Source organism: Paramisgurnus dabryanus, chromosome 13 (genome assembly GCF_030506205.2).
Source record: "Paramisgurnus dabryanus chromosome 13, PD_genome_1.1, whole genome shotgun sequence".
In the NCBI taxonomy this organism is placed as follows: Eukaryota; Metazoa; Chordata; class Actinopteri; order Cypriniformes; family Cobitidae; genus Paramisgurnus; species Paramisgurnus dabryanus.
This window is the reverse complement of record NC_133349.1, coordinates 7589281-7610406: the sequence shown is the minus strand read 5'-3', so window position 1 is coordinate 7610406 and position 21126 is coordinate 7589281. Positions and strand designations below refer to the sequence as shown.

Below are 21126 nucleotides of genomic sequence, written 5' to 3'. Positions count from 1 at the left end.
GCCTCATGTGAGATGTCACATTTTTTAAACAGCCTATGATGGAAATAAAATGTAAAGATTTAAAGTTTTCCTTCCCGTAAAAAAATATACAGCTGCACAACATGCAATCTGGTTGGAAGGCTTACATCTGACCTCAGCCTACATTCATTTCGGGCAGAGCTTCTGTTGCCAAGAATGAGGGTCATATCAGACCACACCAAAATAGATGGTATTGTTTTATCCCGTATCCCTCTGGGAAAAAAATGCAGATATATTATCAGTACTCCATATACCACCCAGACCTATAGTAATGTTGTGAGCTGTGCGTGCAGCATACTATACGCATTCAAAAGCAGAAACACAACAAAAGCTTAACAGGTGAAATTACTACATTAACTACATCTTATCACACTATCTACAACAGTAGCCAGACATATCTGCAAACAGTAGAAAGTGAAGCATTATCTAAATCATAATACCTGCAGAAGGAACACCTCCTTTTGTTTGATATGTTTATGACGGTACAAGCAACATTCACGCTCTTATCAAATCAGTGTGCATGACAACAGGTCATCCAAGTTTTTTCTTTTAACTAAATCACTATGACATAGCATTTAAGAGACAGTGACTAGGCCCAAATCAATAAGTGATTTTACCACATACTACTTTCTAATAACCATCAATGATTGAATAATTTTAAGTAACATGCAACACAATGATGGCATAATGGCATTAGGCTTACATTTTGTATATGTAAGTCTAAGTTTTGAAATTGATTCAAACTTATACAAAATGATGTCTTAAAAACAACAGTTTTGCTTTAAAGGAAACTTATCAATCTAAAAATGTTTTAAAAGGGTGTTGGGGGAGTTTGGTAAAAAGCCTTTAAGGATTTCATAATGTTATATCCGTGACTATTTCCTTCCTAATGTGTGCATGGACAATCTTATCTGTACACAGACTACATCCTAAAGTTACTGAAATACTGTACTCATATATCCTTAGTGTTGCCATATGGATGGGGGTAGTGTTTGTTCAATGGTGCAAGATAACAGTTTAGCCATACACCAACCAGCCAATGAGGTTTGCATGGGGACATCTTGGCCTAATTTGGTGGTGGTCACATCAAACTAAACATTTGTTATGCTCATGTATCTATTTATAAATACAACAAAAAAGTTGTATTGTTGCCAATGACTGCAAATCAATTTCTCAGATAAGCTCATAACAGACTACACTAGTCTAATATAAAGCATACACAAACGATGACATAGACCAGGGTTCCTCAAATCCTACCCTGGTGGGCCGGTGCCCTGCATTGTTTAGCTCTCACCTTGATCAAACACCTGAGCAAGCTAATCAATGCCTTCATGATCACTAGAATAGGTGAATTCACAGATAGGTGTGTTTTATCATGGTTAGAGGCACTAAACAACGCAGGGCACCGGACCACCAGGGTAGGATTTGAGGAACCCTGGCATCCTTTGCAGACTCCAGAGGATAAATCAATATTTTGATAATGATTTTAGCTACTAAAAACAATGTAGGTCCAGGGCTCCAGACTGCCACCAAATGGGGGCATTTTGCCACCAAAATTTGAGAGTATGCCACTGAATTTTACATCCAGTCGCACATGTGCGACCAGTAAATTTGAAATGTTTTTGTGATGTGACACTGAATTTGAAACAGCACATTGTACTTTCGGCATCTATCATTAAAGTATTTATTTGTAATACAGTGGAAATTAGTAGAAATGTGGATATTTGGTTAGCATGTTGATTTTCGGTGTGTGCCCCTAAATTTTCTGGTTGCGCCCCTAAAATTTTGGGTTGGGGGCCACTGTGCTCCTAGTGAAAAAAGTTAGTCTGGAGCCCTGAGGTCTCTTGAAAACACACATGAAGCACTATACTGACATTACCCTTGTATAATAAGGAGTTTAAGGATAATATTTTCAAAGAATAACTCTCTAAACAAGTGGGACTGGAAAGACTTGTTGTGAATCAGCAGAGCAACTATATTGGCTCCATGCGGACAGGTCAAAGCATCTGGTACTTCTGTTTAAACCTGCTGAACTTATGGCTTTACCCTCTGTGGCTTTATCAACAGCATTGTCCGCCGGGTCCCAGCACCCCTGAGAGCTGCTGATCCTCCAGACAGACAACTATGACAAACTTCCTGCTGCCTAATCTTTCATTTCACAGGCGACACAGCACTATGATAGAGCTCACTCAATGAACCATAAAGTTTTTCCTCATCAGTCATGCCAGGGTTCAGAAGAAATGCATCATTAGCTTGAAATTTAACACTTAATACACTTGACTAAATGGGTGTGGTGGAGTACAGCAAGCAATAAAGTATTTCCTTAATATGTGTAAGAATATAATATAACAACACATAATGGGAATATAATTATGTGTGACCCCATAACCAATGAATTTCTTGTTTTAGATTTTAATCAAACATAGTTGTTTGATAAGCAGTTTTGAGGGTATTTTATGTGATCAAAAGGGTTTATGTAAAAATAGATATTTTATTGATAATACCAGCAGCCCCTTTATTTAAAGTGTTTACTGAATAAATCAAAGTAAGGTCCACTATTTGCTGTTTATATAAAAACATATATGCCCTTATGTTCCACTTTTAAAACTCTGAAGGTAAACTGAAAGTAACAAATTCACAGACACTATGTTTTTAGTGTAAATAAAGCATTCCCGGTTGCATAAGTATTGTAAATGTACCTATTTGTGTACCTATTTGTGTAGCTACTGTTGGCATGAACCCTGATGTGCATCTCGTTTTGGATTTTGGATGTTATACTGTCAATCACTTCTCACCGACATTTAATTTTCCACTAAAGACGATTCTATCACTATCACCTGTAAAAAAGCTACACATTTCTCATATATTAAGTAGGGCTTGGCGTTATTGACCAAAATTCTGTAATTTGGGGATGAATGCCGATACATGATAAATATCCCGGTATATACAAAGTTGAATAAATGTTTTCATGCCAGTCAAAGCGTCATGTAAGATGTCACAATAAAGGGTGTTCGTGAACTTGTAATTGTAGCAATGAAGTACTACCTTGAACATTTACAGAGGCTTTTAGTATTTAATAAGGGTAAATAATACAGCATACAAATACAAAGTTTATTTGCTTTACAAAATGAATGTTATATTAAATTATAACATGTAATTGTTTATACACTCATTCATTTAAAATCAAATTAACCTATTAATTCTAACACATATTTACTTATAAATTGACACATATCACTTTAAAGAGAGAAAGAGGGATTCCATCGTATGATGTACGTTATATTAGCCTACGTCTTTATTCAGTTATTTAAATTTGTATTTTTGCTCATTTTTGTAAATATTTTTATATATTTCTGTAGATTCAAGATAGCTTTATTTGTAGGTTATACATGTCTTTACATTGCCAAAGCATTTTTAATATCTCAATGTTTTACTTTATCTAATTTTGCGTTATATACATCTTACACCTTACTCATCCTACTGCCATCCTAGCTGTTGGCTAAACAAATGTCACAAATATCAAACTAAAATTGAAAAGAGATTGAGAGAGAGAGAGAGAGAGAGAGAGAGAGAGAGAGAGAGAGAGAGAGAGAGAGAGAGAGAGAGAGAGAGAGAGAGAGAGAGAGAGAGATTCACAGACTACAACACTCATCTCTTGCCGTTATTGTGACGCAATGATCAGCGCGATACTTCCTGGCAGAAGCGTGCTCACCCCAAAACAATGAAAGTACATTTCAACCGAATTATAGCCTGAAAACATCAACCTCTTAGCCTCTTTAAGAAAAGCCTCGGGTCATCAACAACCCTGAGTACATGATGCTTTGACCCCATCTCCCTCATCCTCGTCTCTTTCTGCTCTTTTCTTTCTCTCACATCAACGGAAAGATTCCACTCGCCTCAGTGAGCTCCGCTTCCGCCACGACTCAACTCTACAGCTAACTAAGCACAAATAACTTTATTCTTACTGTAGTCAGGAGGGGTTTCATCTGTTCACCACTATCTTCCTCCATTTGTTCAAATCGTGTACAGGGTACTTCTTCCGTCCCTCACCGGAGACTGATTTGAATACCGTATTTCGAAAAGCCCCTTCGCTGGCTTCACAGCCAACTGAAAGCTGCGAATGGTATTTCTACATAGATCGAGGCTTGACAAATCCCGCCTTTGTTTGATTGACGCGTGATCTTGTCCGTTTATTTTGCTGCGACCGGCGTTTTCTGACCAATAATATTGTGAGAACGACACTGCACATGAATATTAATAAGCAAGGATGGGGGCTGTGAGCTATTGGTTAGCCCGCAGAATCCATAGGGGAACAGTACGCACTACGCACCGCGAGGACGAGAACATAAGGTTTTAATGGGATTATAGGGTTATTTGGGTTAAATCATGTGTTTAAAGCTTTGCCTAGATTTACTTTTACTGAAAATGAACTTTTATTGAATAGATTTACTAACATTGTTACATGATATAATGTAATAAATCCCAGCCGAAAACATAATTTTTTCCATAGAAGGACCATTTATGTATGGTGTCACAAAGATACTTTTAGTCAAAGGTTCTTGAAATAACAAATTTTTTCCTTATCACAATCTGCGGTGCAACAGAAAGGTTCTGTGAAAGTTAAAGTTTCGAAACATTTGTGTGTGGCTAATAAACTTGTTATAAGGGAAAGTGTATTTTCTGTTTATTACAGAACAGCCATCATACAGACGAACTTCGCACATGCTGGAAATAATTGCCCTTCTGTTACTTACATATATATATAGTAATATGACGTCACATCACAATAGGGCGGTTTCCCGGACAGGGATTAGACTAGTCCTAGACTAAAATAAATGTAAGAGCTGTCCAAACTGAAAACAACTTGCTATGACATATCTTAAAATACATCAGTGCCCTTTGCTTTGCCTCAAAATGCACACCAGTAATGTTTTTAGTAAGGCATGTTTGTTAAAACTAGTTATATTTCCTAATTAAACTAAGGCCTAGTCCTGGTTTAAGCTAATCCTTGTTTGGGAAACCACCCCTACATGTTTAATACAATAGTCATTCTTAGAATGATATAGCAGCTTGCCACTGTAAAAAAGCATAAAAAACAGCATAAAGTTAAAACAAGTTAGATTTTCAAGTGAATTCAGCATAATAAGTTAAACAATTTCAACTTGTTTTATAAGTTAGGTCACCTTTTTTAAGTTAAAGTAACATAAAAATATATGTTGATTTGACAAGAAAATGCTGCAATCTTTTACAGTGCAGTTGTCCATATATAACATTAGCTGACTGTTTTCTGCATTGGTTAAAAGCAAACACATAATGTAAAATTGATATCAGTTTACAGTATTTTAATATCATAGTTTTTCCATTAAAATATGTGAAAGCCACACATAGTGTGCTAGCATAATGGGCTGGGATGCCCCCTTGTGGTTCATAATTACCATACATGTGCTATTATTTGATTTAAGAAAAAAAAAACATTGCTTTACAGCAAGAAGGTCTCCGGTTCGAGCCCCAGCTAGGGCAGGTGGCCTTTCTGTGTGGAGTTGTCTGAATAAAACTTGTGTATGGATTAAATTGTTCTCGGCATGAATATATCCGTAGATGCTGGAATGGCATAAAGAAATAAAGGCATAAGAAGAAGAAGAGCCAAAAAACATGTTATTGTTGGTATTAAATATTAGCCTACAATAGTTTATACAACACTAACAAATCATTCTATTATAGTAATATAACTGTTCACCTTCATGTTGTATCTAACCTGATAAACACAAAAGGAGGTGTGAGATGTGAGGCAGAAAATTAGGGCCTGACTCATTCCACGCCCAGGTGAAAAATAATTCTATTAAAAATATACTTTTAAAATGTATATTTTCTACATTTTGTACTATTTTCATAAAATCCAAGTATGGTTAAGTGTATTCATTTATGTATTAACTTCAACTTAACATCTATTTGACTACATTTCAAGTGTAAATAGTATACTAAAATGGAACAACTTTTTTTCAAACTTCAAGTGCACTAAAACACACTACTGAAAAGCAAGATTCATGAGCAATTAAGCACACCTGTGCAATTGCATTGTATCGCCATTCTAATGGAAATACACTTAAAAACAGTGCTCGAATTGAGGGGGGGGGGGGGGGCTGGGGGATCCGGGAACCCCCATAAGGCATTAGGGACCCCCTATAAGAAGTCAAAATTATACTTAGGGGGGTACCTCAGATATTTTTATTTTAGTAAAGATAATGCTGACAAACCCGTTAGAAGTACATTTTGTTAATGAAATTGATTTCAGTTCAAATAATCTGAACAGCTTTTTTGATGAATGACGTTTTGAGTAAAATGGTTAAATGTATCTAAGGTACTAATAAAGAATAAAGTAATTTGCCCCACCTAATGTAGGCTATCCTGCACTCAACTTAAACACCACTTATAGGCCTAACACATTTAGGTCCTATCTAGTCAAACTTTACATTTTGAAATGATTAATAAATTAGTTTCTAGCCTTTATATGAAAATATTTTGGGAATGTGTTGCCATTTTGAGTTTGCTGCTATGTCATGCTGCATGGTGGAGACCCCCATAAGACTTGATTCAATTCGAGCACTGCTTAAAAAGACATTGCAGCGCAAATTATAGTTGTGTTTAAGTACATTTTGTGCCTACACTAAAGTATACTTTTAAAAAGTGAATGAGGACTGAGACCGTCAGTCCCTAACCTCTCTCTTTTCTATTCCATAGTAAAAAATAACTGATTTTAGATGGCATTTTAGTTGTCAAGATAATGACTTAATTGTAGGGATGGTGATAAACTGTCTTTTCAAGTCCAGTACAACTGGCAAAGATGGTAGTCATCACTGTCTGGTCTGTAGGCTGTGGATGGAAGTGTACATAGCTCAACAAAACAAATGAGGTGAAAGTAGGATGAAAAGCTTTCATTAAAATATATATATATATATATATATATATATATATATATATATATATATATATATATATATATATATATATATATATATATACAGTATATGCTAAATTCAGGTATCACCACTTGAAAGGGTGGCCCAGTACCTGAATTCAGGTTTGGCAGGCATTCTCAGCATGCTGGCTTTGTGAAGGAGGAGCCTTACGATAAATCGTTTCACTAGATGAATGAAACAAAAATGAAAGAGAAATTAGAGCAACACCATGCTAAATATACCAATGTAAGATTTCACAGAATTACATACCATTTCTTCAGGTACTGGTTAGGTGAATTGATTTTAAATTGAGGAAAGAAACACTGCAACCTATTGTAAGTATTCTATATATACTGTCTCAGTGTCTGTGCATTATATCTAAGAATATTATTTTTATTAAGTCTACCTTTGAAATAACATGTCTGTCAAATATATACAGTTTGTTAGCTTTTGTAAACACTCACAAAACTAATAACTTATATCCCGGATGTTACGTTGCATTAAAAAATAAATTTTCAGCTTCTCGTTTGTTATCTGAGCAACTTAACATAGCTCTTAGAATCTGAACAGTGACACCTGCTCTTAAATTACAACTGACATAAAAGGGAGAACATGTTTTTGACTACAAAAACTTAATTCATTTTAAAATAATAACACTGGAACTGTATAATTTTATTGACATTTAGCTTTACAAACAGTTAACAGAAAAAAGACTGAGTATGCCAAATAATTAGGGTTGTCAAAAGATTAATCGCGATTAATCGCATAAAAAATAAAAGTTTGTGTTTGAAAAATGTATTTGTGTGTGTATTGTGTGTAATTATTATGTATATATAAATACACACATACTTTCACGTTCATGTTTCACCTTCCTAGATTAGTCTTCCTCTGTTAATTAGTCATCATCTTCGGTTCATCTGTTTAATCGTCAACACCCACTTTTCATTAATTATCTTAAGTTGTGCTTGTTTTAGGCTGCCTCTTCCGGTCTTGTGTCAGTGAACATGCTGTGTTTTGTATTCATCCAGTTTTTGTCAGTAAAGTTGATAAAACTTGTCTTCGTCTTTTTACCTCACACACGTTGTGGCACATACATATAGCCTACATTTAAGAAATTATTTGTAAGAATTTTAGATTTTTTATAAAAAAAGTACATACGTTTCTTAAATGCATGCACACATAATGCAAAAACATTTTATTTTCAATGCGATTAAGCGCATTAATCTTTTGACAGCTCTAAAAATAATACAAAGAGGTTAATAGACAATATCTTCCTGTTGTTATGTCCTTGTTGGCAACAAAAAACAAACAGTGCAACCAAGTGTAGCCTGATACCTAATACCTCAAATGTTATAAAATTGATCAATTATCGGATTTGAATAAAAGTACAAATTTTAAAAGCAGAATCATTGATTTAATTTTGATTTCCATTCTGATCATTTTCACATATATATATTTTCAGGATGTTTAAAGATGCTTAGATGCAATAATGGGAACGTCTCTCCGCTGCAGTCAGCATCACCATTTAACCAACTGGTTTTATCCAAATTCCTGAGGATCAAACCAAAAATCCTGGGGGTAAATCAAACTGTTCCCCTTCAAAGATTTCATCTCTGCATGCTGCATTTGATCTGTTATGTGACAGACTTGTTTTTTTAATCTTACAGGTTTTTGAAATATCATTAGGTATGATGGTGTTCATCCTAACAATCTGCATAGGGCTTTATTACCTCCTCTGGTTGCCTCTTATTGTAAGTCTTTCATATTACATTGTTTATTTGAAAATTTTACCCATTATGCATTGCAGGCAGCATACCTTTTAGCTCCTGTTATAGGACTGTTGTTTTGCTGTCTTTATTTAAACTTTTGCAGCTATTTTGTTCTAGTAATGGTTTTTAATTTTGTAGTGAAGTTAAAGGCTGAGATTTGATTACTGTCTGTCACCATTGAGATCTGTGTGTTGAGTGTTGACGTCTCTGTGTGATAAATCAAAACCTTTGCTGTACTTGGTGTTACTTTTGCTCTTTCTATATTTTTAAAAGCAGACATTGCAGATTCTCTTAAAATTACAAAAAATTAACAGAATATTATAATTTTTTTCTCTATAGACATTTTTTACTGGAGCTGCAACGGTGTCAGCTGCACGTACACTTAACATGTGTCGGGTTAGTATCTGAAAGTATTTTGCTTTTCTTAATTAAAATAACTAATATAACAGTATAATGCATTTAGTTTCAACTTTTTATTTTACCCAATCATCAATTGTGGGCAACCGGATTGTTTTTCTGGTCTTTTTCAGGTCAGAACCTCTCAGTTTCTCAACTGTTTTCTTGCCCTAACAGCTTCTTTATCCATCACCTTTCACTATATTGAGGCCTTTGTAAGTGCTCATATAGATATTTTATTCCTATTCTTATCAGATCTTGAGATGTGTCAATATAATTTTGATCAACTATAAAACAGCTAAGCAGAACTCATTTTGTAACTATTTGATTTTATTTAAATGTGTCCCTGTCTGTGAAAACACAGCTAATGTAATTTTGTGTTATATTTGTTTTCTACATAAAATCGTCCTAATGTAAAGAACATTCTGTAAAAATAGAATCTTGATATATTTAATATTGATTAGGCTATGTAAAAGATTGAAATTAAAGTAAAATGAGCCTCTCAAAAAATGTTATACTCCAAATCTCCAAAGAAAGAGATTTTTTTTTCTCTGGATTTAGTCACACATTTGTCAATTTTTCTACTGTTATTATGATCAAAACATGTCAAATATCCTCATTATCATGTCTCTGACACTGACATATAGGGCATAAGAAGCATTGTTATGGTGGTTTGTGACATCTTGAGCTTCATCTTCTCTGTGATTGTTGCCTCATCTCTCTGTGAGTGCTGCAGGACGAAGGTAAAACCCATCAAGACGTTCAAAGACTAACACAACAGTCATTTTTTCCAGAGATGCTGATGTGCAAATCACTCATCTACAAAATTTAACAGTGAATAAAGACCAAAATATTTCTTCTCTCTTCCAGTCCAGACATGTTGAGGTTGGACTGGTGGTTGGCACGGCTGTTCCTAATGTAACTGTCAACAGTTTTGTTCTGGGCCTTTATGCACCTCCACCAAACTATGAATCGGGCCTATTTGTGACTCCACAAAACTACAGTACAGCCGCATCTCTACCACATTATAGTCCAGCCTATTCAGCACCTCCATCAAACTACAACCCAGATCACTTTGCACCTCCACCAGACTACAGTACACTCCCATCTGCACCTCCACCAGACTACAGTACAATCATATCCGCATCTTCAACAGACTACATTACGCACCCTTCTACACCTCCTCCAAACTACAGGGTAATAAAATTTGCCAAACATAAGGGGATAAAAGGGAACATGGATGTTAATATTCTTATTTCCCATATTTTTATGCTAAATATATTTTGTAGAAAGTAAAGCTTAAATAAATATATTTTTGAATTTGAAAATATGTTTATTTTTTACTTATATATATTAACATGTATTTCAGGGGCAACAAACACATTTCTAATTTGACATCCCATATGGCAAAAAAATATATTTTCCCTATATTTTATAAGTATATTTTAGCAGTTAAATAATATATTTAATTTGAACCCTTTCAAACCTGTTGTTTACAGGTTTGTAACGTACTAAGTTTTTCTTCCAATATCGTCCAATGCGACAATATAAACGCTTTAAAATATATTTCAAAATTGCCAAAAAATATATTGGTGAAAAATACATTTTTGTAAATGTATTTCAAAATATATTTCAGCACATTTTTTTATATTTTAAAATATATTTTAAATTATATTTGAAAATATTTATTTTTTCTTTATGGGTTTAATTAATTGTTTGTTTATATTAAATATTTAAAGGCACAATGAAATGGAAGTAGCATGATTTTTTACAGTCTTTGGTCTGAAATTAGAAAAAAGTAAGGCATAACTTGAATTCGTCCATCGATAACTGATTTAAACGTTGGACATTATTGCTATTTGCTAATTATTGCTATATGCTAATTGCTTCGGTCTTTTCCCGGGCCCTGCCCTCCCACCATTCCTCGTGACCGGAAGTAAAGAAAGATCGTTTCAAGGAGGTGTTTTTGATTAAAGATTATGAGGGCAAATAAATAATAAATAAAAATTACGAAGCTCATATATAATTCACATGTTAAAAATACAAAAAAAATAAATATTTTAATTTAATTGTGACTTTAATATAATAGAGGAACGAACTCTAAACAATCTTTATTAAATAAAAATAAACAAAAACCTTAACTGTATTTAGCAGCGTTGATCCAGTGTGAACTGTTATTGCAGTAAGAGCTATATTAACATTACTCTGTACCTTCTGTTTCAGATATAAAGACAGGACATCCAGAAGACAAACCAGATCTCAGCCAAAACTGAGTCTGACCCAAAAAATATATGTCCACATGAATGTATTTTCTATTTGTGTAGTGTGTGTGATATCATTATTCTCCAGCAGAGGACACAAATGAGCGGAGAAAACAACCCAGTCAATCTTCACACACTTTAATTTGTGGTGTAATGTTGCTATTCTAGCTGTTATATGAACATAATAGGCTGGGATGCCCCCTTGTGGTTCATAATGAAACTTGTATTACTTGATTTAAGCCAAGAAACATGGATACATATATATGCTAAATTCAGGTACATCACCACTTGTGAAACAGTTTCAACGTAAAAGGGTGGCCCGTACCTGAATTCAGGTTTGGCAGGCATTCTCAGCATACTTGCTTTGTGAAGGAGGAGTCTTACGCTAAATCATTTCATGCAACACTAGATGAACCAAACGAAAATGAAAGAGCAATGAGACGAGAGCAACACCATGCTAAATATAAGATTTCACAGAATTAAATACCATTTCTTCAGGTACTGGTAATGTAAATGGATTTTAAATTGAGGAAAGAAACACATTGTAAGTATTCAGTACATATATAGTACATATACTATCTCATTGTTTGTGCATTATATCTAAGAATATAATGCAGTAGGCCTATGTACCTGTAAGCTTTCTTTTTACTTAGTTTTACTTTGAATAAACAAGTCTGTCAAATATATGCAGATTGTTCACTTTTGTAAATACTCACAAAATTAATCACTTATATTCAGGCTGTTATGTTGCATTTAAAAAATAGATTTTCAGCTTCTCATGTGTTATCTGAGCAACTTAATATCTCTTAGAATCTGAACAGTGACACCTGCTCTTAAATTAAAACCGACATGAAAGGGAAAACATGTTTTTGACTACATAACCAAAAACTAAATTCATTTAAAAATAATAACAATAGATCATTTTATTGACATTCGGCTTGATGAACAGTTCCCAGAGAAAGACAAAAGTTCAAAAGGTTAATCGTGATTAATTGCATACAACATATAAGTTTGTGTTTGCATAATGTATTTATGCAAAAACAAACTTTTATTTTAAATGCGATTAATCGCATTAATCTTTTGAGAGCCTTAAAAATAATACAAAGAGGTTAATAGACCACATCTTTTTATTGTCATGCCCTTGTTGGCAACAACATGATTCATGAACTAATACCTCAAATGTTATAAAATTGACAAATTATTGGATTTGAATAAAAGTACAAATGAAAAAAGATTCATTGATTTATGCAGAATCATTGATATAATTTTGATGTCCACGTTGATTATTTTCACATATATTTTTCTCAGGATGTTTAAAGATGCTAAGATGCAATAATGGGAACATATCTCCACTGCAGCCAACATCACCATTAAACCAACTGATTTTATCCAAATTCCTGAGGATCAACCCAAAAGTCCTGGGGGTAAAAAAACTGTTCCCCTTCAAAGCCTGCTGCATTTGACCTGTTATGTGACCGACTGAGGAAACAGACTTGTTTTTTTTATCTTACAGGTTTTTGAAATATCAGTAGGTATGATGGTGTTCATCCTAACAATCTGGACAGGGTTTTATTACCTCTTCTGGTCGCCTCTTATTGTAAGTCTTTCATTTATCATCTTATTTATTTGAAAATTTTCCCCATCATGCATTGCAGCATGCATACATTTTACTGCTCCTGTCATAGGACTGTTGTTTATCTGTCTTTATTTATACTACTGCAGTTATTTTGTCTAGTGATGGTTTTTAATTTTGTAGTGAAGTTAAAGGCTGAGATTTGATTACTGTCTGTCACCATTGAGATCTGTGTGTTGAGTTTTGACATCTCTGTGTGATAAATCAAAACCTTTGCTGTACTTGTTGTGCTTTTTGTATATTTTTAGAAACAAACATTGCAGATTCTCTTAAAATTACAAAATAGTTAACAGAATATTATAATTTTTTCTTTACAGACGATTTTAACTGGAGCTGCAACGGTGTCAGCTGCACGTACACTTAACATGTGTCGGGTTAGTTTGAATATCTGAAAGTATTTTGCTTTTCTTAATTTAAATAACTAATATTACAGCATAAGGCATTTAGTTTCAACTTTTTATTTTACCCAATCATCAATTGTGGGCAACCAGATTGTTTTTCTGGTCTTTTTCAGGTCAGAACCTCTCAGTTTCTCAACTGTTTTGTTGCCATAACAGCTGCTATCTCCATCCCCTTTCACTATATTGACACCTTCGTAAGCCCCCACGTATTTTTTATTCATATTCTTATCAGATCTTGAAATATGTGATCAACTATAAAGGCAGCTAAGTAGTACTTTAACTATTTGCTTTTATTTAAATGTGTCCCTGTCTGTGAAAACCCATCTAAAGTCATTTTTTAAGTATTTATGTTCTCTACATAAATCATCCTAATGTAAAAAACATTCTGTGAAAATATAATCTTGATATCATTAATATTGACCAAGGCCATGAAAAAGATTGAAATTAAAGGAAAACACCACCGTTTTTCAATATTTTACTATGTTCTTACCTCAAATTAGACAAATTAATACATACCTATCTTTTTTAAATGCATGCACTTAATCTTTGTACAGCGTTTCGTGAATGTGCTAGCATTTAGTCTAGCTCCATTCATTCCTATGGCTCCAAACAGGGATGAATTTAGAAGCCACCAAACAATTCCACATTTTCTCTATTTAAAGACTTTTACATGCGTAGTTACACAAGTAAGTATGGTGGCACAAAATAAAACTTTTGTTTGGAGCCATAGGAATGAATGGCGCTAAGCTAAATGCTAACACATTCAACAAGTGCTGTACAAAGATTAAAAGTGCACGCATTGAAAAAAGATAGGTTTGTATTAATTAATCTAAGTTGAGGTAGGAATTTAGTCACAAATTTGTCCATTTCTACTGTAATTTAAAATAATAAAAAATATTTTAACATGTCAAATATCATCATTATCTTGTCTCTGACACATATAGGGCATAAGAATCATTGTCTTTGTGGTTTGTGACATCCTGATCTTCAGCTTCTCTGTGATTGTTGCCTCATCCCTATGTGAGTGTTGCAGGACGAAGGTAAAACCCATCAAGACGTTTAAAGACTAACACAACAGTCATTTTCTCCAAGAGATGCTTATATGCAAATCACTACAAAATTTAAAGACCAAAATATTTCTTCTCTCTTCCAGTCCAGACATGTTGAAGTCTGTTACGTGAGCACGCCTGTTCCTAATGTAAATGTCAACAATTTTGTTCTGGGCCCTTATGCACCTCCACCAAACTATGAATCTGGCTTGTTTGCGACTCCACAACACTACAGTACTGCCGCATCTTCACCACATTATAGTCCAGCCTATTTTGCACCTCCACAAAACTACGACCCAGATCACTTTGCACCTCCACCAGACTACAGTACACTCCCATCTGCACCTCCACCAGAATACAGTACACTCCCTTTTACACCACCACCAAACTAAGGTAATAAATCTGCCAAACATAAGGGGAAATAAGGGGACATGGCTGTTCATCTTCTTATTTTAACTAATAGTTTGGGTAACACTTTACTTGAAGGGGTGACTGACAAGACAAATTTATAATCATGACATGTCACGTGTTATGAATATTTTATTGCACGTTTAATGCAAAGATGAGATTGTTTGAGATGGCTTTGTTATGACAACAACTTGACATAAACCAATACATTATAACTTGTAATAAATTGGTCATAAACATGACATAGCAGAATAATTATCGAAGTTAAGAAACTACCTAGCTATATGGGTTAACATTACATTAAACTGTCATTTAAATGTCATTTAGTGTCAATTCTCTGTCAAATAGTTTTGTAACAGCTTATTATTTTTGTTATTTTATTTATTTATTTTTATTATTACTTTATCCTTTTACTTATTTTTTGTTTTGTTGTGTCTATTTTAATTGTTTTTTCATTGTACTCGTTCTTTATCTACTGTTTATAATTGTTTTTGTAGTCGAATTTGTAATTGCTGCTATGCTAGTTTTGTAACAGCATCATGAATATTTTTCGTGACCCTCAATTCTTCCTCACACAGAGGGTTCTGAAATTTTCTTACATGAAGAAAAACTAACAAAACATTTAATTAATTAAATGAATACATTTAATGTAATTAACTGTTTTTGCAGCGATACAAACCCAATGCTGCATGGCTTAATCCATTATTGTACTGTTTTAATTTAATTTTAGGTGACTGGGTCTCCAAATGCAATACAATATAATTTTATCAATTTTAATTTGTATTATATTATTATTTTTATTGGATGATTAAAAAACATTATAAATTGAAGAATATTCATGACACGTTTTTAAAACGCTTTGACAGAGTATTAACAGTTATGACATCATTATGACCAATTATATTTATACCACTGTAGTTGAGGTCAAGAAAAATATTCACAACGCTGTTTTAAAACTATTTGACAGAGTATTAAAACTAAATGATATTTTAATAACAAATTAAATGTATACCACTAGTAAAAAAGTGATCAGTTACAGTGAGGAAAATAAGTATTTGAACACCATGCTATTTTGCAAGTTCACCCACTTAGAAATCATGGAGGGGTCTGAAATTGTAGTAATCGTAAGTGCATGTCCACTGTTTAAGACATAATCTAAAAAAATAAAGGAAATCACAATGTATGATTTTTTAACTATTTATTTGTATGATACAGCTGCAAATAAGTATTTGAACACCTGAGAAAATCAATGTTAATATTTGGTACAGTAGCCTTTGTTTGCAACTACAGAGGTCAAACGTTTCCTGTAGTTTTTCACCAGGTTTGCACACACTGCAGGAGGGATTTTGGCCCACTCCTCCACACAGATCTGTCAGGTTTCTGGCCTGTCGCTGAAAAACACGGAGTTTGAGCTCCCTCCAAAGATTCTCGATTGGGTTTAGGTCTGAAGACTGGCTAGGCCATGCCAGAACCTTGATATGCTTCTTACAGAGCCACTGCTCGGTTATCCTGGCTGTGTGCTTCGGGTCATTGTCATGATGGAAGACGCAGCCTCGACCCATCTTCGAAGCTCTAACTGAGGGAAGGAGGTTGTATCCCAAAATCTACCAATACATGGCCCCGGTCATCCTCTCCTTAATACAGTGCAGTCGCCCTGTCCCATGTGCAGAAAAACACCCCCAAAGCATGATGCTACCACCCCCATGCTTTACAGTGGGATGGTGTTCTTGGGACAGTACTCATCATTCTTTGTCCTCCAAACACGTTTAGTGGAATTATGACCAAAAAGTTATATTTTGGTCTCATCTGACCACATGACTTTCTCCCATGACTTCTCTGGATCATCCAAATGGTCATTGGCAAACTTAAGACGGGCCTGGACATGTGCTGGTTTAAGCAGGGGAACCTTCCGTGCCATGGATGATTTCAAACCATGACGTCTTAGTGTATTACCAACAGTAACCTTGGAAACGGTGGTCCCAGCTCTTTTCAAGTCATTGACCAGCTCCCCCCGTGTAGTTCTGGGCTGATTTCTCACCTTTCTTAGGATCATTGAGACCCCACGAGGTGAGATCTTGCATGGAGCCCCAGTGCGAGGGAGATTGGCATTTATGTTTAGCTTCTTCCATTTTCTAATGATTGCTCCAACTGTGAACCTTTTTTCACCAAGCTGCTTGGCAATTCTTGTAGCCCTTTTCAGCCTTGGGGAGATGTACAATTTTGTCTCTAGTGTCTTTGGACCGCTCTTTGGTCTTGGCCATGTTAGTAGTTGGATTCTTACTGATTGTATGGGGTGGACAGGTGTCTTTATGCAGCTAACAGGTGCATCTAATATAGGATAATAAATGGAGTGGAGGTGGACATTTTAAAGGCAGACTAACAGGTCTTTGAGGGTCAGAATTCTAGCTGATAGACAGGTGTTCAAATACTTGTTTGCAGCTGTATCATACAAATAAATAGTTAAAAAAAATCATACATTGTGACACTTAACGACAGTTGTAATACGAGCATAAAATCTCCTTCATGTTCATAACAAGTGTCAAGTCATGACTATAGGTGTCATATGATGTCAGTCTTATAAACATCCCTTCAAGTAAAGTGTTGTCATAGTTTGTTCATTTCAAATCTTCTGTTTCAGAGATAAAGACAGGAGAACCAGAAGACAAAGCAGATCTCAGCCAAAAAGTCACCTCATGATATTTCTAACACAAGAAATATATGTCCACATAAATTTTCTGTTTGTGTAGTGTGTGTGATATTATTATTCTCCAGCAGAGGACACAAATGAGCGGAGAAAACAACACAGTCAATCTTCACCCACTTTAAAATGCTTTATTTGTGGTGTAATTTTGCTTTTCTAGCTATTTTTTGAAAGCACTCCAGAACAGTCTGTGTTGAACCTGTACATTATTTTCCACGTTACAAGTATACACTCATACCTTTCAATGATTTGCCATCTGTTTTTTGCAATCCGTCTTTTCATAAGCCTATAATATCCAAATAAATCCATCATATGTCAGCAAACCCAAATGCTCATTATAAATTACACCCAGAAAATGTATATTTCACTCATTTTATTAGCGAAAGAAAATAATCATGTCACTTGTAGAACATAAACATGAAGATCTTCTGAACGTAATGGTTTCTCAAGTTTAGCTTATGTCCCTGCCTGTAAACTAACACTGGGTGTAAGGGACACACCCAGCCGTAAGGTTACATTTACCCAGAAAAGATTTATATGTTACCCATTAATGGGTTAAAACAACCCAGCATATGTTAAATTACATGTAAAATAACAGAAAATTAATAAATAACGGAATACTAATTTTTGCATAATTAGGAAAGCATGCTCTGGACTGTCACTTATTATTAAGATATTTTTTAGTGATATCGGTCAGATTTCAAACATCATAAAATTTCTAAAGAAATTGTTTACTGCCAACCTTTGGTTTTGAACCTTAAAGTAAGTGTCTTTGAACGAAAAACCTTTTCATTTGAATGTTTTGCTTCAGTGGCTCATTGCTGAGCTCTGTCATCTGTTCTCTGTATTAAGGTGTCTTACAGCTGGAGAGTGTGTGTGTGTGTGTGTGTGTGTGTTTGTTTGTAAAATGTTGTTTAGCCAAACGTCTTCTCTTGTGTGTGACACAGCTGTGTGTCTAACAAACAAAAGAGATGAGACCAACCAAGGTTTCCAGATTGGATGAGAAGGCCAATTCCTCAGGGATGAAGGTCACTCCTCCTCCCCTGACTGTTTGTTGAACATGCCGACAGGCTGAAATAATCTGCTTGGCTCCCAAAAATAAAGATGCCTGAAAGGTTGTTTGTCAGGCAGTGTGGTTTAGTACAGGTTTTCAAACTTTGGTCCAGGGCGGTAGAGGTGTCAAGCGCGAATGATTCAATGTAAAAACGCGTTGATGCGCGCGCGTCTGGAGGTCTCGCGGCGCGAATGTGGCGTTTAGCGTGGTACATGCGATTCCGCCTCATTCGCACGTCTAGTTCGCGCAAATGACGCAAATTTAGCGTTGCTGCGGGAAACGCGTGAGTTTAAAAATCTGAACTTTGGTGGAAAAGCGCACCACGTTAACCAATCAGGAGCTTGTTCCAGTAGTGACATGAATACAGGAAGCGAGCAGAGTTGCAGAACCACCTCCCATGACGGGAATATCAGCGAGTACATTCAAAATGTTCAAACGTCCAACTACGTATGGTAGAAACAAATTTGACGCCTCAAACGCGTCTGGTGTGAACACACAGTACAGGGTCCCCAGAAAATTTCAAGAGAATAACAAAAAATCTGTTTTTTTCATGGCACGAAAATTTCTATAAATAGTTTCTCGTGTCCATGGCATGACTTTCTTTTTCGTGTAATTTTATGTATTGTTTTTTTACCCTATTTTTTAATCATTGTCGCTGCTTGGGGTTGGATTTAGGATGTTCTTTTATGTATTGGTTTCTACATGTTTTTCCGCTTTTAGAACTATTCTCGCCTGGAGTTGGGTTTTGGTTTAGGATGTCTTAAAATGTAACAGAAAGTTATTCTAAGCCCAACCCCAATTGACAATAGTAAGAAAATAGGAAAAAACAATGAGAAAACAATACATAAAATGAAACAAAAAAGAAAGTCGTGCAATGGACACGAAAAACTGTTTATAGAAATTTTTGCGAGTGACACGAAAAAAAAAACGGAATTTCGTGCCATGGTCACAAAAAAATTATCACATTTTGCGTAACATAACACGACTTTCTGAGAGATTAGTCTGTCAATAGTACATATCTGTACCAAAATAGATATAAGGATTAATATTTTAGGAAAGGGGTCCCTCACTAATATTCATCATATGTGAGGGTCCATGTCATCATAAAGTTTAAAAACCTCTCACTGTAAACAATATGCAGCATTTTTGTCAAATCAACAAATATTTTTATGTTATTTTAAATTTAAAAATATCGTTAAACAATTTCAACTTGATTTTATAAATTATGCCAACTTTTCACAAGCCAAAACTTAAAATAGTAGATTGAATTTAACTTCATGCTGCATTTTTTACAATGCTGGTTTAGTAGTATAAAATAGTGGTTGATTGGTTCATGCTTTTATTCAATAAACCTATAATTCATAAGTGCATGAAATGACAGCTCACAAACATAATAATACCCTCGTTTCAATCACAGATATACCAAACAAAATGCCTTTACTTTTTAAATAATTTAATAGTTTTTAAAATTATTTGGCTTACTACATTTGACCTGTGTATTACATTGAACATACAAAATAACAAGAATAAGTTAATCCATAATCTATTACATGATGCATTGATAGTGTAAATGTGACCCTTCTGTGTGAACGAAGAGCAGAACGCTGCACGACAGAGGTCTATTGTGTGTACAGCACCTAAAACACCCTTTACACTAATAACATCATCTCAGATACACCTGAACACAAACTCATTTCAATAGATATTTTGTACAGCAGGTCGTTTGATATTGAGATAGAAATATATTATAGATATTAAGATACAAAGATATCTAGAAACAAATCAAACTCCCATGACTCTGTATGTTCAATGAAGCACAATCGCTATAATCAATGAATCCAGAAAAAAGTGCCAAGTTTTCAACATCATCCTCATTTCAAATGGATGTCAGTCAGTCAATTAAACCTGTGACTGTTGTGTTTTATCACAATCGTTTTGGGAGGCATTTTCAGAAAGATTGCTGTTGTTAATGAGCTCCGCATGCTCAATCATGTTCATCTCACCCTGAAACACAAAAGCTACAGTCAAAGTGAAATTGCACCACTAACAATTCGGTATTAAACATTAAAATTCATTTAGATCGAAATAAAAAACAACAAGAATAAAACCCTACAGGGATAAAAAAATATTCCTCTTTTTGTTTCCATGATACATTTCAAGTACACCAAGTTTATTTCACATCAAGTGTAGAACATTTCAAAGCAGAAGCACTAGATTTACTCACATCATACTGTAAGCTTGTGTTGGACGGGGACACGTTGTGCACTGCAGCGTTTAAGTGAGATTCGTTTTCACATATTTTCCTGCTTATCGAGTGTAAACTGAGCTCTCGGCTCATCTTCGACAATTTACCGCAGCATATTCCACAGAAACACGTCCAAGTGATTGTTCACATTCACAATAATAATAATAATAAGATATATCAGTGCCGTGACGGCACAGAATATTGCACGTTCAAACGCTTGAGACACAACTGTAGT

The 21126-nt window shown here is 34.7% G+C and overlaps 3 protein-coding genes across 5 annotated transcripts in view; 2 read left to right on the top strand and 1 right to left on the bottom strand.

Annotated features, from left to right (window-relative positions):
- The window catches only part of slc4a7 (solute carrier family 4 member 7), a 54949-nt gene extending 50810 nt beyond the window's left edge, over positions 1 to 4139 (bottom strand). The window contains exon 1 of the mRNA XM_065298621.1: positions 3984 to 4139. Coding sequence (XP_065154693.1) covers positions 3984 to 4028 — 45 coding nt within the window. The 5' untranslated portion in view covers positions 4029 to 4139. The remainder of the gene's footprint in view (positions 1 to 3983) is intronic.
- Positions 4140 to 7192: 3053 nt separating this feature from the next.
- Positions 7193 to 12086, top strand: LOC135789082 (uncharacterized). Its single transcript, XM_065298691.1, has 8 exons — positions 7193 to 7309; positions 8437 to 8552; positions 8642 to 8725; positions 9083 to 9139; positions 9274 to 9354; positions 9787 to 9882; positions 10010 to 10336; positions 11363 to 12086. The coding sequence occupies exons 2-8, from the start codon at positions 8448 to 8450 to the stop codon at positions 11366 to 11368; spliced, it is 756 nt and encodes a 251-aa protein (XP_065154763.1). The 5' UTR covers positions 7193 to 7309; positions 8437 to 8447; the 3' UTR covers positions 11369 to 12086.
- LOC135789083 (uncharacterized) lies at positions 11387 to 18709 on the top strand. 3 transcript variants are annotated; one of them, XM_065298692.1, is made up of 8 exons: positions 11392 to 11944; positions 12709 to 12824; positions 12914 to 12997; positions 13351 to 13407; positions 13548 to 13628; positions 14379 to 14474; positions 14588 to 14876; positions 17530 to 18709. In XM_065298692.1, exons 2-7 carry the CDS (start codon positions 12720 to 12722, stop codon positions 14873 to 14875), a joined length of 711 nt encoding a protein of 236 aa, XP_065154764.1. In that variant the 5' UTR covers positions 11392 to 11944; positions 12709 to 12719; the 3' UTR covers position 14876; positions 17530 to 18709. The 3 variants fall into 3 exon arrangements, with proteins under 3 accessions (XP_065154765.1, XP_065154764.1, XP_065154766.1); XM_065298693.1 differs by lacking the exon at positions 13548 to 13628 and having other exon boundaries at positions 11387 to 11944; XM_065298694.1 differs by lacking the exon at positions 11392 to 11944 and having other exon boundaries at positions 12930 to 12997.
- Positions 18710 to 21126: the final 2417 nt, after the last annotated feature.